This window comes from Rhinatrema bivittatum, chromosome 12 (genome assembly GCF_901001135.1).
Source record: "Rhinatrema bivittatum chromosome 12, aRhiBiv1.1, whole genome shotgun sequence".
Classification (NCBI taxonomy): domain Eukaryota; kingdom Metazoa; phylum Chordata; class Amphibia; order Gymnophiona; family Rhinatrematidae; genus Rhinatrema; species Rhinatrema bivittatum.
The window spans coordinates 20,093,359-20,121,335 of record NC_042626.1 but is presented as its reverse complement, the minus strand read 5'-3'; the positions used below and the strand labels follow the sequence as shown (position 1 = coordinate 20,121,335).

The 27,977-nt window shown below is 48.3% G+C and overlaps 1 protein-coding gene across 2 annotated transcripts in view; it reads left to right on the top strand.

Moving 5' to 3' along the window:
• Positions 1-27,977, top strand: part of LOC115074193 (cell surface glycoprotein MUC18-like) — a 50,123-nt gene that overhangs the window by 8,884 nt on the left and 13,262 nt on the right. Inside the window, exons 3-15 of one of the 2 annotated variants that reach the window (XM_029573441.1) lie at positions 2,107-2,314; positions 4,490-4,560; positions 5,799-5,886; positions 9,284-9,463; positions 9,866-9,993; positions 11,097-11,262; positions 13,515-13,630; positions 14,483-14,624; positions 15,317-15,441; positions 19,792-19,927; positions 22,359-22,394; positions 23,685-23,702; positions 24,192-24,333. In XM_029573441.1, coding sequence (XP_029429301.1) covers positions 2,107-2,314; positions 4,490-4,560; positions 5,799-5,886; positions 9,284-9,463; positions 9,866-9,993; positions 11,097-11,262; positions 13,515-13,630; positions 14,483-14,624; positions 15,317-15,441; positions 19,792-19,927; positions 22,359-22,394; positions 23,685-23,702; positions 24,192-24,333 — 1,556 coding nt within the window. The remainder of the gene's footprint in view (positions 1-2,106; positions 2,315-4,489; positions 4,561-5,798; positions 5,887-9,283; positions 9,464-9,865; positions 9,994-11,096; positions 11,263-13,514; positions 13,631-14,482; positions 14,625-15,316; positions 15,442-19,791; positions 19,928-22,358; positions 22,395-23,684; positions 23,703-24,191; positions 24,334-27,977) is intronic. The other variant, XM_029573442.1, reaches the window with a different exon arrangement.

The following is a 27,977-nucleotide window of genomic DNA, read 5'->3' as shown; positions in this document are numbered from 1 at the left end:
GACATTTCTGTAAATAATAAATAAATAAGTCTGCCCTGGGTGCATGTAAGATTGAGGTCACAAGCCCTGGGACTGAGCTGCCCTGGTTGTGTTGTAAGTATCAGAGCCTGGGATCTGGGCCGACCTCCCCCAGCTTTGTGTAAGGATTGGTGATCTGACCCTGGGACTGATCTGTCTTGGCTGTGTGTAAGGACTGAGAGCTAGAGTCTCCCTCAGTCCTGTATAAAGATAAGTGATCTGAATCCTTGGGATGACCTGCACTTACCGTAAGGATTAGGGCTCTAAGCCATACTCACGGTGAGGGCACATCATCCCCTGGTTCCTGGGGATGCCCCTTATCACTTGTGCGTACGGATGGGAGACCTGGACCCTAGGGTGTCATGCCTTTTCTCTGTGTAAGAAATGAGGTTTTGGGCCCTGGGGTAAACCTGCCTCACTGTGCACACAGACTGGGGACCTGGACCTGCCTCACCTGTGCACACAGACTGGGGACCTGGACCTGCCTCACCTGTGCATACAGACTGGGGACCTGGACCTGCCTCACCTGTGCATACAGACTGGGGACCTGGACCTGCCTCACCTGTGCATACAGACTGGGGACCTGGACCTGCCTCACCTGTGCATACAGACTGGGCACCTGGACCTGCCTCACCTGTGCACACAGACTGGGCACCTGGACCTGCCTCACCTGTGCACACAGACTGGGGACCTGGACCTGCCTCACCTGTGCACACAGACTGGGGACCTGGACCTGCCTCACCTGTGCACACAGACTGGGGACCTGGACCTGCCTCACCTGTGCATACAGACTGGGGACCTGGACCTGCCTCACCTGTGCATACAGACTGGGGACCTGGACCTGCCTCACCTGTGCATACAGACTGGGCACCTGGACCTGCCTCACCTGTGCACACAGACTGGGGACCTGGACTTGCCTCACCTGTGCACACAGACTGGGGACCTGGACCTGCCTCACCTGTGCACACAGACTGGGGACCTGGACCTGCCTCACCTGTGCATACAGACTGGGGACCTGGACCTGCCTCACCTGTGCATACAGACTGGGGACCTGGACCTGCCTCACCTGTGCACACAGACTGGGGACCTGGACCTGCCTCACCTGTGCACACAGACTGGGGACCTGGACCTGCCTCACCTGTGCATACAGACTGGGGACCTGGACCTGCCTCACCTGTGCATACAGACTGGGGACCTGGACCTGCCTCACCTGTGCACACAGACTGGGCACCTGGACCTGCCTCACCTGTGCATACAGACTGGGGACCTGGACCTGCCTCACCTGTGCACACAGACTGGGGACCTGGACCTGCCTCACCTGTGCACACAGACTGGGGACCTGGACCCTAGGCCTGTCCTTCCTCTCCTGTGAGTAAGAATTAGGGTTTTAAGCCCTGGGATAGAAATTAAGGGACTTGGACCTAGGGAATGACTTGCACCACCTTTGTGAAAGGTTAAGGCACCGGGACCCTGGGGCTAACCTGCCTCTCTTGTGTGTAAGGGTTAAGAGAGCTGGACCCTTTCTCACCTGTAGGTAAGATTAAGGGGCCTACATGACTGGAGCTGACCTGTCTCTCCTGTGTGTAAAGATTGTTGTTTTGGGCCCTGGGGCAGACCTGTGTATAAGGTTAAGGCACCTGAAGCCTGGGGTTAACCTGTCTTGCTTGTGTAGGCGCTACCCTGGTACAAGTGAAATTCCCTTGCTGTGCAGTTGGAGCAGCATCCAGTATAGCGATCAAGAAATAAAAATGTGCGTGTAGAGATCGAGGCTCCTTCTGGAGCCCATGCCGCATCCGCACCAGCCTTCAGTGCACGTGTGAGGTTTTGCCCCATTGCTTACATAGACTTGTAGATCTAATTTCCTGATGGGATAGACAGGTCCTGCCTTGAATGGAATGCAGCCATCCGGCACCACTCTGGGACTCCCTGCAGTGGCTGCTGCCACCTATGGGCAAAAAGGTACAACTGCACTCTTCATCCCCCTGGGAGGAGGTTTACCATCCTGGAGGATGGGAGTAGCCCCAGCCATTATCTCAAACACCTCCAGGAATGTGAAGGGGCATCACTTCTTTATTCTTTTTTTCCCAGGAGAAAAATGGTCGCACAAACATTTATTATATGGGACAGGACAGACAATTTGCCTATGATACAGAGTATAAGGACCGGATCCGCATGGCAGATAACTTCACATTGCTCATCAGTGAGGTGACCCTGCAGGATGAGAGGACATTCCTCTGCCAGATTGGAGCCGGACCCGCCGGATTTGGAGAGAACCGGACTGAACTGCGAGTGTACAGTAAGGGAAGCCCTGTGCTTACCGACCTCCCTGTAATCCACAGATAACCTGCGAGCAAGCAATCAGGCCCATGCAATACCGTGCGCTGGCTGCCGCCCACGGCTCAGCACGAGACTGGACACGCAATTTGGGTGGGCATCCATAGCCCCTGATGCAAAACGGGTGCTAGTGCGTCCAAAACGCGCTTCCAATAGAGTGCGTAGCTAATAGCTCTCATCACATGTAACTGCATGTTGATGAGGCTATTAGCTATTTCCCCCAATGCAAAAAAAAAAAAGTGAAAAAGTGAAAAAGGCGAAATTAACGCCTGCCTGAAGGCAGGAGTTAATTTTGGCCAGCACCGGGAAAGTGTACAGAAAAGCAGAAAAAACTGCTTTTCTGTACACCCTCCAACTTAATATCATAGCGATATTAAGTCGGAGGCCCCAAAAGTAAAAAAAAATTAAAATTCTAAAAAAAAAAAAAAAAATTAAAAAGGGTTGGAAGACGGATGCTCAATTTTGCCGGCGTCCGTTTTCCAAACCCGTGGCTGTCAGCGAGTTAGACAACCGACGCCGGTAAAATTAAGCGTCGGCTGTCAAACCCGCTGACAGCTGCCGCTTCTGTCAATAAGGAGGCACTAGGGACGCGCTAGTGTCCCTAGTGCCTCTTTATTACCGCAGGCCCTCATTTAAATACAGAATCATGCGCCCAGTGCCTGGGCGCGTCGGGAGAGCAAGCACTCGCCTTGGAGCGCCAGCTCTCCCACGAATTTTACTGAATCGGCCTGAATGTGCTTACTAACCAGCCCCAAAACCACACCACACCCTGCGAGCAAGCACTGCACATAATAACCCCCTCCCCCCAAACCCATCCCCACCCTGTGAGCAAGCACTATGCTTACTAGCGATCTCCCAAACTCCATCACACCCGGCGGGCAAGCTCTGCACATACTCACCATGCACAGACCCCACCACAGTGCCAGTTTGCATTTGGTAGAGGTTCAGTTTTGGGCCCAATAGAATCAAAGGGTTTTTGTGTTTTCTTTTTAAGTCTGAAAAACATGCAGATGTGCTTCAGAATGGTGGGGGGAAGGGGCGGGGTTTGGTCAGAGGAAAAGTGCGCACAGCGCTTGTTGTACTGAAATCACTGCCCTTCCCTCCTGGCGCACACTCGGTACCTGTCGTCTGGGTTTGAAATTTGTCTCTGCAGGGGGGGGGGGGGAGACTACAACTCGTTCCTGTCTGTATAGGGTGTGTGCAGGTCTGTGCCTCACACGCGCACGGCGCATGCGTGTCAGCGCCGGCTGCTCTGTGCGCGGGCACACGCTTCGGTTAAAGCTGGCGGTGGTTTCCTCCTCTCTCTCAGCGGCAGCGCTCTGAGTTTGGAGCTGAGAGGTTTTACGTTCAAATCCCAAGATCCCCAAGTGGAAAAGAAGGCAGTGCTGCTGCAGAGTGGAGGTGTGCACAGACATTTTTATTTTTTTTAAAGTTTTGTTTTGTTTGTTTTTGTTTTGTTTATTTGCAATAAAACATGAAATAAAAAAGAAACAGAAAAATTGTCTGGTACCCCCACATAAAAAAAACAAAACTGCTTCCTGGTCCCTTCCTTGATGCTCTAACCCCGGACCCCTTTATTCCATGAGGCCTTTAAAGCCCATTTAAATCATCGCAGGGCAGGAGCGATTCCCGGTCGTTCCTGCTCTGCCGCCGCTGCCGTCTGATCTGGCGCCAGCAGATCCAAGCCACTGCCGGGTAATGAAGGGGCCTCTGCCTGCCGGCACCGTTTAAAAGAGCAGCGGCTGACAGGAGCAACGGGGACCCCTCCCACCCTGTGCTGATTTAAATAGGCTTTAAAGACTTCATGGGGGCTAAGAGGGTCCGGGGAAGGCTGGGGGGTCAACGGGCAGAGGCACGGCAGATGGGTTCTTTCCAGTGGCACAGAGACAGGACGGCTTTTCATGCAGTGAATGGAATTCCGTTCGGTTTCTTTCATTTTAAAAACGAAGTAGGATATTTTGTTAGAATTTCCCATTTCCTTCTTGCTGCAGGGTGCCCGGCGAGAGCGGCGTCGTCGCAGCACGAGAGCGCATGCGCGTGCTTTCCCTGGGTCTGGGTCTGCCCGCACGTGGGCGTGCTGCGTGCGGTTGTTTGCTTGGCCTTTTCACCAGCTGACGTTGTTGTCTTCCTTTCTCAGAGTCTCCAGAGCCCCCTGATATCACCGTGAACGACGTTGGAATTCTTGTAACAGACGACGAAACCCCGGAGGTGAACAGCGATAAATCCAGATACTTGCATGAGGGGAGGAAGCTTGGGATCCCTCGCTCATCTGAGAAGGGGAGGGCAGCGGGGGTCCCTCACACCGCTGGGAAGAGGGGACTTTGAGGGAATGGGGCGCCTTGTGTAGCCGGGAGATAGTGGGGTACCTTGCAGCGCGTGGGCCGGCAGGAAGTAGGATAACTCCTGAAGGGGGTACATCATGCTTTAGGGAGGGAGAGATCATAGGTTGACTCATGGTGCGCGGAGGGGGGGGGGAAGGGAATGGCGAGCCACATGCGGCAGACAGAGAGGGCAGCTCAGAGCTGTCTTTGGGTTGAAGTGAATACACTGGGGCCTGTGGCTATGGGGGCCCCTCGCTAGTTGTACCACACACAGACCCAAACGCAGCGCTACAGCGCAGCCGATGGTAGGAGGATGCGCGAGCTAGCGAGGTAGGAAGGGGGAGGTGGTTTGCGATGGGCAGAGGAGGGGATGAGGAGGAGCAAGGAAGGTGAAGAAAGAAGGCTGGAAAGTGAGAGAAGCTGGTAAAGAGAGCGAGATAAAAAAAAAACACAAAACAAACAAAGAGGTACTGAACAGAGAGACACAAATGCAGGCAAGGAAAAAAAACGACTTGACGGAGGACTGGCACGGTGAGAAAGAGAGGCCGCGTCCAGAATAAGAGATAAAAGGGAGCTAGAATGGTGAATAGAGGGGAGAGAAAGCAAAGCAAGAAATACAAGCTAAAGAGAGATCCTGAATAAAATACTAAAACAATAAAGAGAGAGCAGAAGAGAGAAAGCAAAAGAAAAAGGTCTGAGAGGAGAGAGACAGCAAAGAAGCCCAAAGGTTGGGGAGAGGAAGGGAGCCGTCTTAATGCTGTGGATCGAGAGGAGGGCGCAGAGAAGGAGCGGAGGGGAGAGAGAGTTTAGTTCGTGGGTGCAGAGAACGGGGAGGATGAAGGAGTGGAGAGTCAGGAAATGGAGTGAGAGGAAAGGAAAAATAAATTAGGATCCCTCTCCCACCCTTTCTATCCGTGTGGTCCCCGCGAAGAGCCCCGCACCGGGCCCGTTCCGGCCAGCGGATGCTTTGGGGGGGGGGGGAGGCACGGGGGGTGCCTTGTGCTCTGGGTGTGCCAGGAAGCTGCAACGACGGTAAAAAGTGGGCTGCCTGCTCAGGTAAAAGAGCTTTATAGGGAGGGGAATCTGAAGCTTCAGGAAACTGTATCATCGTATCGCTTATTGCAGATTGCCAAATGCAAGAGCAGGAATGGCTATCCCACTCCAAACATCACCTGGTACAAGAACAGGAACTCCCTGCACCAGGGCAGAGACGGTGCGTATTCTGGGGACCCGGGAGGAGGTGCTGAGGTGGCACCTGGGAGACCACCGGAAGAGGGGGGTAGATATCTCGGCCCAGATATCAGGCGCTGCACGAGCTAGAGCTTCCTGCAATGGGAAAGAAGCAGTGCGTATCCCGGGAGGAGGTACCGGGAGACCACGAGGGAAGGGGCAGCAGACGCACTGCTCCACATGTCACCTGATAGAAGGGGAGGAGCCACAGCGGGGACAGAAAACGTGGGAGAGACGGAGGTACAAGGGAGACCACAGTGGGAGGAGTAGTGGATACCCCACCTTTAACACTATGTTATAGATAAAGAAGGAACTCCCTGCACCAGGGGAGATGGTGAGTGTAGGTGGAGGAGACTGCTGGGGGGGGGGGGGGTGTATCTAGGAGAATGTGGAGGAGAGGCAGTAGACAACCTACCTCCAGCATCACGATGGTCCCGCTGCTTCCCTGAGTCGAGGGGCAGCAAGCACCTCAAACAGCGCCAGGCTGGCAGTGGGTAACTGGGTGTCTTCTGTGGGCGCCAACGGGTACCTCGGCTTAGGAAGGCTACACGGGTACAAAGCGGTCACCGGCACATGCTCCTTCTGTGGGAAGATTTTTTGCTGGAAACGTACACGCAAAGATTTGCAAATGCCACCTACGCATGCATTTATTCTCCCTCCGTGTCAGTCTGTCAGACGACCAATTAACACGAGCAAAAAAAACTTTGAAAATTGTCCTCAAAGTAGTTAAAATAAAAGGAGAAAGGAAAAAGACATAATACAGATACTAACAGTGAAATAAAATTCCAGCTTACAGAAAGGAGAATCACAAGGATAATCCTCTCTGTCTCTGTGTCCATCTCTCTCTTTGTGAGGGTGTCTCCCCTCTCTGTATAAATCCTTCTTGCTCTCTTTCCATCTCTCTTTCTGTGTGGGTGTCTCTCCTCTCTCTCTCTCTATAAATCTTTCTTCTTGCTCTGCCCATCTCTCTTTCTCTGTGGTTGTCTCCTCTCTGTGTCAGTTCTTCTTCTTGTTCTCTTTCCATCTCTCTTTCTGTGTGGGTGTTTCTCTCTGTATAAATCTTTCTTGTTGCTCTCTGTCCATCTCTTTCTGTGTGGGTGTCTCTCCTCTCTTTATAAATCCTTCTTGCTCTGCCCATCTCTCTTTCTTTGTGGTTGTCTCTCCTCTCTCTGTATAAATTCTTCTTCTTGCTCTCTATCTGTTTCTTTCTGTGTGGATGTCTCTCCTCTCTCTGTATAAATCCTTCTTTATTTACTTATTTAAAGTCTTTTCTATACCGTCGCTAAGTTATATACCATCGCAGCGGTTTACATGTAAGCACATAAGTAAGTTTGGAGTAAGCGTACTAAAGTACATTCTAATGGGCGCCATTAAGTTTCGGTTACATTAAATCATAAAAATACGTACAAATGTTTAGTGATGTAGGTTCTGGCCAGGTGTACCTAGAAGGTCAAAAAAATCACATTTACTGTGTTATATTATTACATTCATTGAGTACTCAATATGTTAAAATATTGTAATGCACATTTATGAGAATAGTACTGTGAGCCAGTGCTCTTCTGTTTATTCCAGTGTATTTTCTATTCTCCGGTCTCTTTATAAAAGGCTTGTTTAAAAAGCCATGTCTTTAGACTTCTCTTGAATGTTTTGGGGTCTCTCTCTGTAATCTGGTCTCCAAAGGCATTGTGTTCCAGAGTGTGGGTCCTGTTAAAGATAACGCCCTTTCTCTCACTTGGGTTAGTTTCACTGTTTTGACTTAGGGAATGGTTAAGAGAGCTCTGTTTGCTGAACGAAGGTTCCTGTGTGGTACGTGTACCCGTAGTGCAGTGTTTAGCCAGTCTGCTTTTTCATCATGTATTAGTTTATGTATGGTGCATAGTGCTTTATATTTTATTCTTTGTTTTATGGATAGCCAGTGAAGTTTGGCCAGCGTTTCAGTTATATGGTCTCTTCTTTTTCCAGTTAGTATTCTCTCTGCTGTGTTTTGTAGAATTTGAAGTGGTCTTATTGTTGTATTTGGGAGTCCTAGAAAAAGTGCATTACAGTAATCGGTACTGGCTAAAACTAGTGCCTGAAGCACTGTTCTGAAATGTGCAGGCGTTAGTAATGGTTTAAGTTTTCTGAGGATCATGAGTTTAGCATAGCCTTCTTTTACTTTTAGCAACATGTGTTGTTTTAGATTAATTTCGGGGTCCATTATTATTCCACGGTTCCTTACTTTTTTTTCCGCTAGTTCTATTTTGTGGTTGCTTTTGAGTATAATTGGGGTTTGAATGATTTCAATATTTTTTCTTTCTAAGTGTAGAAATTCCGTTTTTTCAATATTGATCACTAGTTCCATTCGGTTTAATAGTTGTTTTATGATGTCTAGGTACATGTTAGCTAGGTTTAATGTTTTTTCTATTGTGTCGTCGATTGGTAGAATTAATTGAATATCATCTGCATAGATGTAATGTATGATTCCTAATCCTGCTAGTAGATGACATAACGGAAGCATGTATATGTTAAAAAGGGTTGCGGACAAGGCTGATCCCTGCGGTACACCTGTTTCAAGATTGAATTTGTCTGATAGTGCGCTGTTGATCTGAACTTGGAAGAACCTATTTTTTAGATATGAGCTGAACCAGTTTATTGTTTCGTTGTGTAGTCCAATCTCTTCTAGTCTTTTTAGTAGAATTTTATGGTTTACTGTGTCAAAGGCTGCTGATAAGTCTAACAATATTAGAATGTATTGTTTTCCACTATCAAAACCTCTTAGGATGTTGTCTGTAAGTGAGAGGAGTAGTGTTTTGGTACTGTAGTGTTTGCTCTCTGTCTGTTTCTTTCTGTGTGGTTGTCTCTCCTCTCTCTGTATAAATCTCTTCTTCTTGCTCTCTCCTCTCTCTGTATAAATCTCTTCTTCTTGCTCTCTGTCTGTTTCTTTCTGTTTGGGTGTCTCTGCTCTCTCTGTATAAATCCTTCTTCTTGCTCTCTATCTGTTTCTTTCTGTGTGGATGTCTCTGCGCTCTCTGTATAAATCCTTCTTCTTGCTCTGTTTGTCTATCTTTCTGTGTGGTTGTCTCTCTCTCTTTCTCTCTCTTTCTATAAATCTTTCTTCTTGCTCTGCCCATCTCTCTTTCTCTGTGGTTGTCTCTCCTCTCTGTGTCAGTTCTTCTTCTTGTTCTCTTTCCATCTCTCTTTCTGTGTGGGTGTCTGTCCTCTCTCTGTATAAATCCTTTCTTCTTGTTCTCTGTCTGTTTCTTTCTCTTTGGTTGTCTCTTCTCTCTCTGTATAAATCCTTTTTCTTGCTCTATCCGTCTCTCTTTCTGTGTGGTTATCTCTCTCTCTCTCTCTCCCTTGTTTTGGGATCATTAATGGATCATTTTTTGCTGCTCCCCCAGGGGTTAATATTGCCACAACTGTGATTAAGGAGTCCAGTGGGCTGTACACGGTGAGCAGCACACTGCACTCTCGGCTCAGCAAGGAGGACAGGAATGCTTCCTTCTACTGTGAGGTGAATTATCGTCTGCCCGGCATGGACCGCATGATGGAGTCAGAAAGGGTCAACGTCACAATCCTCTGTGAGTACGGGGCAGAGCAGAGGGGAGGGGAGAGGGCTGGAGACGTCTAGGGATGATGGCACGTGCTCTCTGAGCGGATGCGGGTTTGCTTATGTTCAGTGGTCCTGGGGCCAGCCCCCTGGGTCAGGTGGCAAGTGCTCTATGCTGCCATGCAGAATGTGCCTGATTCGGACCCCGAGGACCTTCGCTGCAATGACCAGCCTGGGTGTGTTGGGGACAGGATGGATATGAAATAAAGAAAGGCTGATGGTGCTGATCCCAGCCCTGCTTCCAGTCGAGCTGGAAGCACGACAAAGCTGGAGGAAACTGCAAGGTAAAAAAACAACCTAAGAACAAATGGTCCCCTATCATTCTGCCTGTTACTGTGCATTGCTGATGGAGAACTCTGTGATTGCTCTTCAGACCCCATGGAGAGCGTGACGCTGGTTGTGGAGTCTCCCAGCAGGCTGGTGATGGAGGGAGACAGGGTGGTTCTGAGGTGTAAGGGAGACGGGAACCCACCCCCTGCATATACTTTCCTCAGAGTACAGGTGAGTGCGTGCGGTAAGACGAGCAGCCATCGCTTCTGTGCACACACAGGCACACTTTATCTTACATTCACCGTGGCGCGCAGGCTCACAGATAGGAATACATGTAACGTATGCACACAGAAGCACGCTTTACCTTGCATTTGCCTTGGCGCGCAGGCTCACAGACAGGTATACGTGTAACGTATGCACACAGAAGCACGCTTTATCTTGCATTTGCCTTGGCGCGCAGGCTCACAGACAGGTATACGTGTAACGTATGCACACAGAAGCACGCTTTATCTTGCATTTGCCTTGGCGCGCAGGCTCACAGACAGGTATACGTGTAACGTATGCACACAGAATCACGCTTTATCTTGCATTTGCCATGGCGCGCAGGCTCACAGACAGGTATACGTGTAATGTATGCACACAGAAGCACGCTTTATCTTGCATTTGCCTTGGCGCGCAGGCTCACAGACAGGTATACGTGTAACGTATGCACACAGAATCACGCTTTATCTTGCATTTGCCGTGGCGCGCAGGCTCACAGACAGGTATACGTGTAACGTATGCACACAGAAGCACGCTTTATCTTGCATTTGCCTTGGCGCGCAGGCTCACAGACAGGTATACGTGTAACGTATGCACACAGAAGCACGCTTTATCTTGCATTTGCCGTGGCGCGCAGGCTCACAGACAGGTATACGTGTAACGTATGCACACAGAAGCACGCTTTATCTTGCATTTGCCTTGGCGCGCAGGCTCACAGACAGGTATACGTGTAACGTATGCACACAGAAGCACGCTTTATCTTGCATTTGCCGTGGCGCGCAGGCTCACAGACAGGTATACGTGTAACGTATGCACACAGAAGCACGCTTTATCTTGCATTTGCCGTGGCGCGCAGGCTCACAGACAGGTATACGTGTAACGTATGCACACAGAAGCACGCTTTATCTTGCATTCGCCGTGGCACGCAGGCTCACAGATAGGAATACGTGTAACGTATGCACACAGAAGCACGCTTTATCTTGCATTCGCCGTGGCGTTCAGGCTCACAGACAGTTATACCTGTAATGTACGCAGGCAGAGGCACATACTGACAGCTCAGCCATTCTTCTTAGGAGGATCCTGTGGATGGAGCGGAGATGGAGGAGGAGATAGAGGCCAGTGATGGGCTGCTGATCCTTGAGAGTGTCAGAAGAAATGAGAGTGTCCACTACCGCTGCCGGGCACTAGACTTCAACTCCGGTGTTTCCTTGCAGGCTGACACCATGCTCTCTGTAAACTGTGAGCAACCACCCACAATGGAAAGGGGGGGGGGGACTGCAGAGACCCAGCCTTATATCCAGGGAGGGAGGGGGCTGCAAAGACGCAGCCTTATATCCAGGGAGGGAGGGGCCTGCAGAGACTCCGCCTTATATCCAGGGAGGGAGGGGGCTGTAAAGACTCAGCCTTATATCCAGGGAGGGAGGGGGCTGCAGAGACTCAGCCTTATATCCAGGGAGGGAGGTGCCTGCAGAGAATCAGCCTTATATCCAGAGAGGGAGGAGGCTGTAGAGACTCAGCCTTATATCCAGGGAGGGAGGGGGCTGCAGAGACTCAGCCTTATATCCAGGGAGGGAGGGGGCTGCAGAGACTCAGCCTTATATCCAGGGAGGGAGGGGGCTGCAGAGACTCAGCCTTATATCCAGAGAAGGAGGGGGCTGCAGAGACTCAGCCTTATATCCAGGGAGGGAGAGGGCTGTAGAGACTCAGCCTTATATCCAGAGAGAGAGGGGGCTGTAGAGACTCAGCCTTATATCCAGGGAGGGAGGTGCCTGCAGAGAATCAGCCTTATATCCAGAGAGGGAGGGGGCTGCAGAGACTCAGCCTTATATCCAGAGAGGGAGGAGGCTGTAGAGACTCAGCCTTATATCCAGAGAGGGAGGGGGCTGTAGAGACTCAGCCTTATATCCAGAGAGGGAGGGGGCTGCAGAGACTCAGCCTTATATCCAGGGAGGGAGGGGGCTGCAAAGACTCAGCCTTATATCCAGGGAGGGAGGGGGCTGCAGAGACTCGGCCTTATATCCAGAGAAGGAGGGGGCTGCAGAGACTCAGCCTTATATCCAGGGAGGGAGAGGGCTGTAGAGACTCAGCCTTATATCCAGAGAGGGAGGGGGCTGTAGAGACTCAGCCTTATATCCAGGGAGGGAGGTGCCTGCAGAGACTCAGCCTTATATCCAGGGAGGGAGGGGGCTGCAGAGACTCAGCCTTATATCTAGGGAGGGAGGGGGCTGTAGAGACTTAGCCTTATATTAAATCAACACTGCACAAAAGGGAACAGTTAGTATCCAATTAAAGTCCATACAAAGCTGACTATCTAAAACGATCATAAGTTACCTCTTTTTTTTAATTGCTGTTAAAATTCGACTTTATTCATAATTCATGTAAATTTTTATTTTTGTACATTTTTATAATTCAGAGACAAAGACCTCAGAACTGGTAAAAGGGGTCTGATTGACCTCTAATTTTCAAACCAGTAAGTTCAATCACTGGTCTTTGTCTCCTATTTTTTAATTTAAAGTAAAAATGCAATTGTTTCAGACTTTTTTTTAAGAGTCTTTGTATTGCAGGGTATCCCGTCTGACAAAAACGCCAGTATCTCAGCGAGTTGTAACGATATTATGTCACAATTTATGTTATCCACAAATGTTTCTCCCACTTCCTTCAGGAAATGATACCAAAGGACTTCTATTATGGAATGTCCGGCTTGACAAAAAATGCCGATGTCACGGCAACTTGCACCGGTAATGTGTCACAGCTGTATTATCCGGCGACTTATGCTCTCATTGTAAGCCCATAATCTTTATATCTTCAAGCTTGTGAATGGAATGTGTTGTGGTTTCAGAAACCAGCCCGACATCACAAAGTAGCAAGGTTCTAAACTTGTTGCAGTATTACTGTTGATCAACAAATCTGTGCTCCAAGTAACCGCCAAAAGCACTTATCTGAAACTTGTTGTGATTTTTTTCTTTGCTGTAAGAAGTCAGTGCCGCACATCACTGCGGTGGATAACATAAATTGTGACATAATATCGTTACAACTCGCTGAGATACTGGCGTTTTTGTCAGACGGGATACCCTGCAATACAAAGACTCTTAAAAAATAAAAATGTCTGAAACAATTGCATTTTTACTTTAAATTAAAAAATAGGAGACAATAAAGACCAGTGATTGAACTTACTAGTTTGAAAATTAGAGGTCAATCAGACCCCTTTTACCAGTTCTGAGGTCTTTGTCTCTGAATTATAAAAATATACAAAACTAAAAATGTACATGATTTATGAATAAAGTAGAATTTTAACAGTGATTAAAAAAAAGAGGCAACTTATGATCGTTTTAGACAGTTAGCTTTGTAGAGACTCAGCCTTATATGCAGGGAGGGAGGCTCTGCAGAGATTCAGCCTTATATCCAGGGAGGAAGGGCCCTGCAGAGTCTCAGCCTTCTATCCAGGGAGGGAGGCTCTGTAGAGACTCAGCCTTATATCCTGTGTTTTGTAGATCTGGATGCCATTCAGATGTGGCCTGAGAGCCCTGTGGAGTTGAGTCTTGGAGACAATGCGACTATTCACTGCAGTGCGATGGGCTCCCGGACTTTAGCCTTCCATTGGCAATGGGTAAAGACGCTATAGCTTCATCCAGGCAGCAGTCCAGATCCTGCTGCCCCTCCGCTGAACCCACAGGTCATAACTACTAGCATTTTACCCAAAACATATTCCCGCATCCGGACCTGCCCTGCCAGCTAACCCCAGGTGCCTCCTTGTAAACAATGCCCACGTCAGGACATTCCCTGCCCTCTGTCCTCAGGACTCTCAGATAAAGGTCCTCTTTTTTTTTGACTGGAGCAGACTCCTTTTCCAGTTTCTGGTCCTGGCAGTCGCAGGCACAGGCTGCCTGCTGAGGTGTTGCTTAGTTCCTGGAAGGAATGGCGGGATGGCCCAGTTGTCCCTGAAAGCAGCGGTTCAAGGTCTATATTCAGAGAGCTGGCAAGGAAGCAAGTTTCTGTGGATAAAGTTATGTGTTACTTTATTCGCTGAATCTCCTCCGCTAAAAGTTCCATGTGTAACTTTACCTGGGTGTTTTTTCCAACCAGACTTATGTGCGTAACTTTAGCTGGAGCTGCGCTCGATCCGTGCGCTCCCCTGCTAAAACGTATTCCTGCATCCAAAGCGCCTCCGGCGTCCCGCCTATTTTTATCCAGATCCATTTCCTGTGCACAAAAGGAATCCACTCGTTGGCGGGCGGGAGGAAGATTCAGGTCTTGGTTTTTCTCCGGCTAACTCCAGACGTTAGCCGGAGAAAGCCTTTGACTATTGACTTCTTCGTTCTTGGAGGAAGTTTCTCTTCCAGCCCTCAGCATGCAAAGGATCCTGGCAGGCTTCCTGGGGTAGGGAAGGGGAGAGAGGTGGCCAGAGAAAGCCACCACTGGTGATCACGCCGAGCCTCTTTCTGTTTCTCCCTCACTACAGAAGGGGGAAGTCATTGCACTGGGTCCTTTGCTCAACCTCAGCAGCGTGGATTTCAAGTCCAGCGGCCACTACAGCTGCGTGGCGACGGTGCCAGGTGTACCAGGACTGAATGCCAGCAAAGGGGTAACCATTGTGGTGAAAGGTAGGGATCGACAGGAGCGACAGGTGGGCATTGCGGGTGCTGTAAGGGAGCTTTGGGTGACGATGGCTGCTAGCAGGTACTGCGTCTCTGACTTGCAGTGACGTTAGGAACCGGAGCTGTTTTCCTGGCTCTGTTTTTAATTAGGACAGGGGGGTGAGGAACCTCCAGTCCCTGAGGGTTGCACATCGGTCAGATTTTCAGGACACCTCTGATGAATGTGCATGAGGGAGATTTCCATGCACTGCCTCTAATGTGTGCAGATCTGTCTCATGTATATTCCTCTGGGATGTCCTGAAAATCTGACCGGTGTGCGGCTGTCAGGGGCAGAAGCTTCCTGCCCCTCTTAGGGCATAATTCCGGGCTTGTTTTGGAGTTGTGATGGCTCTGTTTTTCCCCAGGTGAGATGTTGGAGCTGTGAGTGGCTCAATGTTTCCTTTTATGAAAATGGTAATGGAATTCAAGAAAGCCTGGATAGAGGATTCCTAGTTGTGAGGAAGTCATTGCACTAGGAGTGAAGCTGGGCGGACTCGATTCTTATCTACTGTCAGATTCTGTGTTTCTTCAGATCAAGGGTCAGAGGTTGTGATCTGTTCTGCGTTTATGCTCAGGGAAGGGTCAGAGTTCTGCCTGGCGCTGTATTTCTTCTCTGGGAAAGGGGTCAGAGTTATGACCAGCTATATGTTTCTCCTCAGGGCCACCTCTAGTCTCGGTGAAGCATCACTCGCTGTGGGTGTTGGTGAACGATGTGATTAATGTGACCTGTGAGGCCTTCGGACACCCAGCTCCTGAGATCACATGGAGTGTCAATGGCAGTGTGGTATGGGTTTCCCTTCCTATATAATGTACACTTGTAGGCGCTACGAGAGATATCTCATATGGAATATAATATATGTTCATAGGTGCCACAAGGGACGCGTCTTTTATTTATTTATTTATTTATTTGAAGCTTTTTTTATACCGATGTTAAAAGAACATCACCGGTTTACATAGTATATAATATACACTTGTAGGCACTGTGAGAGGTATCTCTTATATGGACTATAATATACACTCGTAGGTGCTACGAGGGATGTCTCATGTACACTCGTAGATATCCCTTTGAAAATAGTTTTTTATTTGAATACATTCAGACACTGACAAAGTACTTAAAGTTCCCCGTTTATCACTCAAAGCACAATTAAGCTCTGGAATTTGTTGCCAGAGGATGTGGTTAGTGCAGCTCGGTTCAAAAAAGGTTTGGATAAGTTCTTGGAGGAGAAGTCCATTAATGGCTATTAAACAAGTTTACTTAGGGAATAGCCACTGCTATTAATTGCATCAGTAGCATGGGATCTTCTTTGTGTTTGGGTAATTGCCAGGTTCTTGTGGCCTGGTTTGGCCTCTGTTGGAAACAGGATGCTGGGCTTGATGGACCCTTGGTCTGACCCAGCATGGCAATTTCTTATGTTCTTAAAAGCAACTCATGGAATCCAATAGCCCTGAAGCCTTCAATATCACGGGAAAAAGTTCTGTGTGGCCTGAAACGTGACAATGTTGCTGGCTATGATAACATCTTTCCAGAATTCCTGAAACAGCTCAGACCTCAGGCTCACCTGTAGCTGAACCACTACTACCACAGGAGTTATCCGCTCAAAGCCACGCCTGAAGAAGTGGCCTGTGTGAAAAGTTATTGCTAGTCCAATACCTGGCAAAGACCTCATGCTGGCAACGAGCTATCCATCCTTTGCACTACCCTCTGTGTGCCACGTGGTCCTTGAACGCCAATGTGCTACAACGGGGATAAGTGCAAGGAGGAGAAAGACCAATGGTACAGGGCTGGCCACAGCTTTTTTCAGCTTTATATACAATTTACTTATCAGAAATCACATCTTGCAAATTCATTTATGTCTGATGTTGCTGTGGCATTCGAGCTTCCTCTTTTCTGTCTATGGAGCAGATCCTGAATGAAGATGTGACAAAGCTGACGGACCTGTTATTCCAGGGCTTCCCAAACCTGTCCTGGGGGACCCCCCAGCCAGTCGAGTTTTCAGGATATCCACAACGAATATGCATGAGGTAAATGTGCATAGCTGAGTCTCCATGGTAATCACATTTATCTCATGCATATTCATTCTGGATATCCCGAAAACCCGACTGGCTGGGGGGTCCCCCAGGACAGGTTTGCGAAGCCCTGTGTTACATCATATGGTGGCCCATGCTGAGCCCAGGCAAAATTTTATACAGGGTTTCCCACTTCTACAGCACCAGTGCCAAAAAAAAGGAATTGGACATCTGCATGGGTGGCCAGAGCACTGATCCCTGCCCAACATTCTTGGGAGTGTTTATGGACTGAACCCTGACCTTTGGGAAACACCTAAAGGGAACAGCAGCAAAAGTCAACCTCCTAAAACGATCTGCTAGCCAGGCTTGCTGGCTCGGCACGAGAAGATGTTGCTAAGGCCCGTCAGAACTCTCTCCCTGTCGTACTCGGCATCAGAGTACCTGTCTGGCAAGAGATCCTCGCATGCACGTCCTGCTGACACCAAGCTGAACAGGACCATTAATTTCGCAAGTGTTAACCTCTGTGCAACTCCCTCCCCTGGATTCCTGTCCTTGCGACGATGGCCCATACACTGCGTCACCTTACAGTGACCTGCTTAATGCACCTAAGGCCCATCTTTCCTCGTGGTGCCCTGTACGGAGCAGCCTCCCCGACCAGGATCTCTGGCTGCAGATACTGTCTTGCATCAAGGATTGGGAATCACAGGAAGTCATAAACCGGGTCCTTGGGTCATAGCCCTTTCATCTACTTTTGAATTAACAGGAGGCGAATGCCCGATACGCAGCCCCGAGCCTCTATCACTGGGGCCTCAAGTAAATCATTGTGCACAAACTATATAATACGTTCTGGAGGAGCGTCCCCTCGTCAAACTATATAATACGTTCTGGAGGAGCGTCCCCTCATCAAACTATATAATACGTTCTGGAGGAGCGTCCCCTCGTCAAACTATATAATACGTTCTGGAGGAGCGTCCCCTCGTCAAACTATATAATACGTTCTGGAGGAGCGTCCCCTCGTCAGACTATATAATACGTTCTGGAGGAGCGTCCCCTCGTCAGACTATATAATACGTTCTGGAGGAGCGTCCCCTCGTCAGACTATATAATACGTTCTGGAGGAGCGTCCCCTCGTCAGACTATATAATACGTTCTGGAGGAGCGTCCCCTCGTCAGACTATATAATACGTTCTGGAGGAGCGTCCCCTCGTCAAACTATATAATACGTTCTGGAGGAGCGGCCCCTCGTCAAACTATATAATACGTTCTGGAGGAGCGGCCCCTCGTCAAACTATATAATACGTTCTGGAGGAGCGTCCCCTCGTCAAACTATATAATACGTTCTGGAGGAGCGGCCCCTCGTCAAACTATATAATACGTTCTGGAGGAGCGGCCCCTCGACAAACTATATAATACGTTCTGGAGGAGCGTCCCCTCGTCAAACTATATAATACGTTCTGGAGGAGCGTCCCCTCGTCAAACTATATAATACGTTCTGGAGGAGCGTCCCCTCGTCAAACTATATAATACGTTCTGGAGCAGCGTCCCCTCGTCAAACTATATAATACGTTCTGGAGGAGCTTCCCCTCGTCAAACTATATAATACGTTCTGGAGGAGCGTCCCCTCGTCAAACTATATAATACGTTCTGGAGGAGCGTCCCCTCAACAAACTATATAATACGTTCTGGAGTAGCGTCCCCTCGTCAAACTATATAATACGTTCTGGAGGAGCGTCCCCTCGACAAACTATATAATACGTTCTGGAGGAGTGTCCCCTCGTCAAACTATATAATACGTTCTGGAGGAGCGTCCCCTCGACAAACTATATAATACATTCTGAAGGAGTGTCCCCTCGTCAAACTATATAATACGTTCTGGAGGAGCGTCCCCTCGTCAAACTCAGCAGTGGATCAATAACTTTGGGTTCAGCTAACAAGAAGGCCATGGCTTGGCTTTGTGAATTTGCATTTACTAAATAAACAAATAAGCTCTTATAGTATATTATATACTCTCATAGGTGCCACGAGGGACTTCTGTTATGGGATATTATTATTATTTATTATATTTGTTAGACTGCTTATGGTAAAAAAACACAACTAGGTGGTTTACGGTTAAAATACAAGCTCAATTCATAAATAAACAGCAATTAATAGAGTGCAATTCAATGTTACATCACAGTTCCTAAATTATATAGTAAAACAAATAGGGCTGGATTTTAAAAGGGTTACACTCACCGGGCCTATTTTAAAAAAGCCCGGCAACACGTGTAAAGCCCCGGGACGCGTGTTAGTCCCGGGGCGTTACAAAAGGGCGGTCCGGGGGCGGGGCCAGAGGCTTCCGACATAGCGGCCATTGCCTCTGTGTCAGAGGATCGCGCGCCGGCAGGCTGCTGGCGCGCATAACTTACGCCTGCCCAGAGGCAGGCGCAAAAGGCAAGACGAGTCGGGGGGGGGGTTAGAGTAGGGCTGGGGGGGGGGAAAGGTTAGGGGAAGGGGTGGGAAGGTAAAATTAGTGGGGAGGGAACAGAGGAAGGCAGTGCGGCTCGGTGCGTGCAAGTTGCACAATTGTGCACCCTCTTGTGCGCGCTGACCCCGGATGTTATAAAATTGGGCGTACGTGTGTGCGCGGTGGGTAGCATGCACACATGTACGCCCACGCGCAACTTTTTAAAATCTTCCCTATAATGCACAGGTAGCCAATACAATAAACCCATCAACTAAAATAAACAGGAACCTAACAAGAGCAGTGTTCCTCGCCTGCCATCCAGTGAAGCGAATACAAGCTAAGGTTCAACTCGCAAGAGCCTTGAGTTAATGCAATTCATTCTGGAAACCTATAAAATGCTTTCTCTTTTGCTGCAAGCATTGCTCTGTCAAGTGGGTTAAGTTACAGGATAGCAAACCCCACCTTCCATGTCCGCTCTCCCCTTCTTTCCTTCTCCTGCTTTTTCTTCTAGGTTTTACCTTCCCCGCCCTTTTGCCATTTCTCCCGTTTCCCTGTCACTCCTTCCCCATGCCGCACTCTGTTTCCCCACTCCCCCAATTCTCCCCTTAGTTTTTCATGGTTCTGATTTTGTTGGGGTTTTTTTTTTGCCTTTTTTTGTTTTCCAAATTACTTTTTGTCTTGCAGCTGCACAAAAGAGAAACTCACCAAGTGTCCAGTGAGCTGAGTGTCCAGGTTACGCAGGAGCTGCTGAGGTCGGGTGTCATGTGCTATGCCAGAAACAGCCTGGGCAGCAGTGAGGAGCTCATCAGGCTGCAGGAGGGTGAGTATCTGAGCATGGGACAGGTAGGCTGGGTGCCAGTACAGCAGGCTGCCTGTGGGTGGCATCATTCAGCAGTGCCGGCAGGATGACGCTCGCATCCTGGGTGTCCGCTGTAGATGTGCACAAGTGGAGCAAGCCCACAGTACTGCAAGGTTTAGGGTTGTTATTTTAAGCAAAGAATTATTGTACTTAATGAATCCCGTCTTGCAACCTAAATTTCTTAGTTAAATTTGAAAGGAACCTTCCAGAATTATAGACAGGCATGACTCGCATGCCCCTGCCCCTCCACTCTCAATTCCCTCCCCCGGCCATCATCATCACTCCTTCCCCTTACCACCCTTCCCGGCCTGCTATCATTACTCCTCACACCCCCCCCCCCCCCAGGCCGTCGCCATCACGTCTCCCCTCTCCCATTCAGGCCTCTGCTATTGTTCCTCTTCTCCCCCTATCCCTGTCACCACATGACTGCTCTCCCCTCCCCCTAGCCACTACTGTCACTGTCTCTGCTCTTCATCCTCTCCCCCCAATACCACTGTCATGACTCCTCCCCCTACTTTCCTCCTGGGCCACCGCTGTCTTCCACTTCCCTGTTGCTGTCGTCACTCCTGCAATATGCCACCCCCAACCACCATTACTCCTCTTCTCCAGGCTATCACCGCCAAGAGCAATTCTGTTTAAATGACAAACCATTTTATCACTTTCTCACAGCTGTTCAAGCTATATTTAAACTTTTTTTTTTGTTTGAGAATCAATAGATTGAACTTTAAATTGCAGACCTGCTATTGAAAATTTGTAAACTATCAATAACATCATTTTTGGTACCTGAAGACTGGAGGGTTGCCAATGTAACGCCAATTTTTAAAAAGGGATCAAGGGGTGATCCAGGAAACTACAGATCAGTGAGTCTGACGTCTGTGCCAGGCAAAATGGTAGGAACTCATAAAGAAAAAATTGCTGAACATTTAGATAAGCATAGTTTAATGGGACAAAGCCAACATGGATTTAGCCAAGGGAAGTCTTACCTCACAAATTTGCTACATTTTTTGAGGACGTAAATAAAGATGTGGATAAAGGTGAGCCTGCTGATATAGTTGATATCTGGATTTCCAAAAGCATTTGACAAAGTCCCTCATGAGAGACTTCTTAGGAAATGTAAAAGTAATGGGTTAGGGGGCAGTATCCTATTGTGGACTGCCCGCTGGTTAAAAGATAGAAAACAGAGAGTAGAGCTAAATGGTAAATGTTCCCAATGGGAAACAGTGAATAGTGGAGGGCCCCAGGGATCTGTTCTGGGACTACTGCTTTTTAATATATTTATAAATGACCTGGAAATGGGAACAACGAGTGAGGTGATCAAATTTGCAGATGACACAAAATTATGCGAAGGTTTTAAATCACAAGAGGATTGTGAGAAATTGCAAGAGGACCTTGCAAAACTGGGAGACTGGGCAGGCAAATGGCAAATGAAATTTAATGTGGACAAGTGCAAAGAGATGCACTTAGAGAAGAGTAACCCAAATTATAGTTACATAATGCAAGGTTCCACATTAGGAGTCACCATTCAGGAAAAGGATCTAGGTGTCATCGTTGATAATGCATTGAAATCTTCTGCTCACTGTGCAGCAGCAGGAGCAGCGAAGGCAAATAGAATGCTAGGGATTATTAGGAAGGGAATGGAGAATAAAACAGAGAACATCAGAATGCCCCTGTATCACTCCATGGTGTGACCTCATCTGGAGTATTGTGTGCAGTTCTGGTTACCTCATCTCAAGATAAAACAATTCCCCTATTAGGAAAGGCTAAAGAGGTTAGGGCTCTTCAGCTTGGAGAAGAGATGGCTGAGGGGAGATATGATAGAGGTCTATAAACTAATGAGTGGAGTGGAATGAGTAAACATTAATCAGTTGTTTATTCTTTCAAAATGTACAAAGACCAGGGCACACACAATGAAGTTACTGGGTAATACGTTTAAAACTAATAAGATAAATTATCTTTTTACTGCATGCATAATTAAGATCTGGAATTCATTGCCAGAGGATGTGGTGAAAGCTATTAGTGTAGCTGCATTTAAAAGAGGTTTGGACAAGTTCCTGGAGGAAAAGTCCATTAACCATTATTAAGGTAGAATTGCAGAAATCCACTGCTTATTCTTGGGATAAACAGCATGGAATCTATCGACCCCTTGGGATCCTGCCAGGCACTTGGGATCTGGATTGGCCACTGTTGAAAACAGGATACTGGGCCTGATGGACCCTTAATCTGACCCAGTATGGCAAGTCTTATTGTTATCTATGGTAGGAAAAGAAATTTCAGTTAGAAATGCATGTGTGAATGTGTAAATGTAGATCTGTATGCTTATCTGCATGTGTGTAACAGTATAAAATACATTTAAAGTGGCCCTAAATTGCTCTTTCTTTTTGTTTCCCCTCAGTGACTGTAACAACTCACCCTACTGCCAACAACACAGGTAAACCGGCTTGAGAGCACCCTACCCGCTTCCTGACACACCTTTGAAAGGAGTAAAGTGTGTGCTCCCTGGTAGAGAGGCCTGTAAAATATACAGTCACTAAGCACACACAAAAAATGTGTAAAAGCAGGAGCACGCAGTCACATATGTACATACAAACACGGTTACATATATACACAGTACACGTGCACACATGCAGTCACTAAGCACACACAAAAAATGTGTAAAAGCAGGAGCACACAGTCACATATGTACATACAAACACGGTTACATATATACACAGTCACTCGTACACGTGCACACATGCAGTCACTAAATACGTGCTTTTACTCACACATGCAGTCACTGTCCTTATTGAATTAAGATCCAAAGAAGAGCAAGCAGCCAGGACATATAGAGGGGGAGTGGGAGGGGGTCAATATTTTAAAAGATTTACTTTGCTAAAACCAGGTTTTACCAGGGAAATCTTACTTCTTCAGAATTCCTCCTTTGCCAGGCTGGATCTCCGCAGGGAAAATCTCTACCTGCACAAATTTAGCTGAGCACGAGAAGGATGGAGGGGGTGGGCCTTTGAGATTTAGTGTGGTTGTCCAGAAGGCAGCCTTAAATCTGAGCACACAGATCTGTGCATTCAGCTTTAGCCCAGATGTTCAGCTGCAGCTTTAGCCGGTTAGATGCACCCGATTTCCCTTTTGCTGGACTTAACCGGGCTGAAAGTGGACTGCCATTAGCTCTCTGCAGATGCTCTTGGAGGCGTGCGGTTATTTCTGTGTGCACAGTTCCCCCCCCCCCCCCCCCCCGTCCCTGCTGCATCCACTCTTCCCCCTGTACATTTGCAGGCAGGCAGTGACGCACGCTTGTAAAGGGGGTGTGTGTGAGCAGCCCGCACAGTTGCCGGGCATGTGCGCCCTTTACGACACAACGCAGATGGAGGGCGGTAAAACAGCGCATGCAGATTTAAAAATGCTGTACCCCTGATGTATACTCCCCCGACCTAACTGTGCTCCCTCTTCCTGGTTCAGCTAAAACTGTGCCTTCTGTTCGAGCCTCAAGCGTGCTGTTAACCTCTCTGGACACCCAGGGATCCCGTTTGAAAATTGTGCCCAGCATCCTTGCTAAGATGCAGCCAGCCTAAGCCACAAGCCCGCAGCTCCCTATGGCCCTCCCAAGCCTTCAGGTGTACAGACAGTGACCCCTTCTCCTGCATTTTTATGGTGATCAGCAGTTAACAGAGAGGGAACCCTCTCACCTGTATTCGCTTCTTTCTGTCTTCTCTTCCCTCTCAATTAGTGGGACCTATCCAAAAAGGTTAGTACTTTACCACAGCAAGAACACCCATCACTGCCTGTCTCTCCCTACAAAGACCACCAGTGCCTGTCTCTTCCCTCATGGTCACCCCACCCCCCCTCACTGCTGCTTTCTTCCCAGGAAGCCCCCTCACTTGCTGTCACTTACTGCTCAAGGCTCTGCTCCCTTGCCCCTGCAGTCTGTTCCTTTGCTTTTGGTATGCGGCTCTGCTCCTGCCATGGGCGCCTTTTGCCTCTGTACACCGCTGCCACCCCAATGGGCTCTCCATCCTTTCCTCTGTGGTGTATGGAACTGCTCCTGTGCTCTGCGCCCCTGCCCCTGGTATGCGGCAGTGCCCGCCCCTGTGGGCTCTGCACCCCCTTCCCCTCTAGCGTGCAGCATTGTTCTTTCAGTCTGTATCCCTGCCCCTGTCGCCCTCTTCCAGAGCGCCTGGAGGCAGGACGGATCCTGCTCTGACATCTGATAACCAGCAGTCCTTGCTTTTGGCAGAGCGAAAGCGAGAAGAGAGCAAGGGCGTGCTGATCGTAGCCATCATTGTGTGTATCCTGGCCATTGCTGTCCTCGGAGCGGTGCTGTACTTCCTATATAAGAAGGGCAAGATTCCCTGCGGCCACTCTGGGAAACAAGACATGTAAGTGCCGTGTTCCCTGTACGTACCCAGATCGGTCCAGGCTCCTGGGTTTTGCCTCCCCGCCAGCAGATGGAGACAGAGAACAAAACTGAGGCACTGTTACATAACTCAGTGTGCCACCTGCAGTCCCTCAGTATTTCTCTGTCTCCAGCAGATGGTAGAGGTGCAAAACCTGCAGTTTTGGTGTTTAAAAGAAAAGAGGGGGGAAGGGATAGAAGAAAAGAAAAAAACATTTTCCTCCTGGGGGTTTTGAGGTCCTGGTGGGGCCATCCCCCCCCCCCCCCCCCCAGTCTGAGGTGGAGGAGCTGGGGGTTGGTGACTCTTTTGTACACTCGGTCCAAGGGCCCATGGGTTGTAAATCTGGTGGTCCAGATTCTTCCCCTTCATGAAACGGCTTGAATCCCGCTAACAGCTCTGCAGTTTCAGCCTGGAGCAGGAAACTATACCAGTTGTCTCTTTCTCTGCTGTTTCTTGTCGGGGTGGTTAAAGTTTATTTAAAAAAAAAAAAAATGAAGTAGAAGTAAGGGGGTTTGTAGCGATGTGTTCCTGTTTCCTGCGGGTATTTCCCCAGGGGTTTCTTTGCTTTAGCAGCGCGGCAGGGCGAGCGGCGGCGCTGAGAGTGACAGAGCAAGTGGTCACTGCTTGCTATCCCGACCACTTGTGGGATGGCGTGCGGCTCAGCCTGCCGCTCTTGCGGGACTTCCTGATCGCAGCTTAACAGAGCCAGTCTGTGTGCGGCTTGCATTTTGGGTGGCAAAGGCCCTTCAAAGCGGCCTGTCACCACTTCCAATTCACAGGGAGCTAGTGTGGGTGCTGCTTGGTCTCGTCAGGGTTCGTGGCAGGCTGGGGGCCTCTCTCCCTGTTGGTGCGGGAACGGCAGCCATTTTGGAATCTCAGGCAACCACGTCAGTGTCGGGTGGGGGGGGGCTTCTTTGGTCTAGTCTGGAGCGTGGTTTGGAATTGGAGGTTCAGGATTGGGTGATACCACCAGTGCCAGCCTTTTGGGTTGGGGAGCAGTGTATCAAGATCAGTCGATGTAGGATTGGTGGTCCAAGGCAGAGGCTTTTTGGCCTATCAAACAATTAGAGATGAGGGCGGTGCAATTCGCTTTACTTGCCTTTCTGCCAAGGTTGCAAAGTTGGTCAGTGTGAATCCTATCGAACAATGCAACGGCGGTGGCCTATATCAACCGGTAGGGAGGAAACAAGAGTCTGTCGGTTGCTCAGGAATTTATTCTCTGGTCGGACAGCACTTGGAGAAGATAGCAGCATCCCACATTGCTGGGGTGAGCAGTGTGCGGGCAGATTTTCTGAGTTGCAGAGCATTGGACCCTGGAGAGTGGGAGCTGTTAGAGAAGGCGATGCAGCTCATTCGCGAAAAGTGGGGTTTTCCTCATATGACCACACGGCAAAATGTTCCGGTTTTATAGTCGGCGAAGGGAGTACGGAGCGGAGGGCATCTATGCTCTGGTTCTCCCATGGCTTCAGGATCTTCTTTCCCTGCATGCCCTTCGAACTATATTCCCAAGACACTGAATGTGGAAGGAAAAACAATATTTTTGAAGAAGTAAGAAATATAGGGATAATGATAGATATGAGATTAACCCTTCCTCCACAAATTTAAAAAGTAGTCTGAAACTCATATTTCAAGTTACAAATGTTAAGGAGAATGCAACCTTTTCTTAATGACTCTAATTTGGAAACAGTCATTCATTCCCTTGTGATATCAGCAGTGGATTACTGCAATTTGTCTATTTAGGCCTACCTCAAAACACCTTACGAGCCCTGCAATATATTCAGAATTCAGCTGTAAGAATTATTGAGTGAATTCCAACCTTCTACCACATCACACATTATCTGGTCAAACATTATTGGTAACCCATTTCTTCGAGAATAAAATCTAAAATACTAACTCTAGTGTTTAAAAGAATCAAAGGCATTGCCTCATATAACGAAAATGCAGCTTTAAAACTATATTGCCCAGTGTGAACCTTGCGTTCAGTTTCTCAAATTCATTTAGATATCCCTTCATTTAAGCTAGTTCGCCTAGATGAGTCGAGAGAACGCTTGTTTTATACTCAGGGGCCAACCCTCTGGAACACTCTTCCATTACAAATAAAGAGCAAAGCAGCATTAACAGCCTTTAGAAAAATGGTGAAGTCATTCCTATTTGAGCAGGCTTTTATTACGTATATTTAATAGATAGTCCTTAGTAAGTCTCAATTCTCTCAGTAATAACAAAGAGCTAGTTGGACAGTGGTATTATGTTTTATGTCTTATGTTTTATTTGAACTATTGTTTGATTGGTTGTTTATTTTTTTGATTTATGATGTTTTTTTGTGAAGTAATCTATGAATGTGCCTTTGTGAATTGCTTAGAAATGTTGAAAAGTGATTTCTAAATAAATAAATAGTAGCAAGGTGTTGAGATGGATAGAGAAGCATCCAGGCGACATGGTGTTGGTGCCTCCAGAGTGGCCACAACATCCATGGTTCGCAGATCTGGTCAACATGGCTGAAGACGGACCGCTGTGGCTTAGTCATCTGCTGAATCTTCTTCATCAGGGCCCGATATTTTTGGAGCAGGCGGCTCACTTTTGTCTCATGACTTGGCTTTTGAGAGGCAGCATTTGAGACGGAAGGGGTACCACAAAGTGGAAATTACAACTTTGTTACAGGCCAGGTGAACTTCCACATCTTTAGTGTACGTGCGAATTTGGAAAATCTTCGAGTCCTGGTGTATGGTTAACGGGGTGCGGTCTCTTCAAGCTACTGTATCACATATTTTGTCCTTTCTTGAGGAAAGTTTGGTCAACTCTCTTCAGGTAACAGCTCTGAGCTATCTCCGAGGTATGGTGCAGGGTTATTCTCTGTCGACACATCCGGATATCATACGTTTTCTCCGGGGGCAAAGAATTTGCATCCTCTGGTGAGGAGAGTTTGCCCCTCCTGGAATCTTAATCTGATGTTTAGAGGGTTATGTGAGGCTCCGATCAAGATGCTTCAGAGGACAACCCTGAAGGATTTCACCCTTAAGATCATCTTCCTGGAGGCTATTTGTTTAGCTATGATGATTTCAGAGCTCCAGGCTTTATCTTGCTGGGATCCTTATATGCAGGTCTCAGAGTCCGGTGTGTTGTTGCGTATGGTGCCTTCTTTCCTGCTTAAGATGGTGTCGGCATTTCATGTTAATCAGACTGTGGAACTTCCGGCCTTTCCAGATTTGGATTCCTCCATGCCTCACGCAAGAGAGCTTAGGCTTTTAGACGTGAAGCGAGCTATCTAGAGGTTACTAATGACTTTTGAATCTCAGATCGCCTTTTTGTTCTGTGGAATGGTCCAAGGAGGGCTCGTCGTGGCTTAAGGAGGCGATTGGCTTGACCTATATATCCAAGGGTCAACCAGTGCCTGAAGGGTTGCAAACCCATTTGATATGTTCTCAGGCAACCTCTTGGGCCAAGGCCCAGCAGGTTTCTCCGCAGGAGATTTGCAGGGCGGTGACATGGAAATCGCTGCACACTTTTGCAGATACTATCGTTTAGATGTTGGGGCTCTGGCTTCCATGGCCTTTGGTGAAAGTATTCTGCAAGCGGGACTCTCCAGGTGGTACATCCCAGGAGTCTGGACTGGTCTGGGTGCACACAGG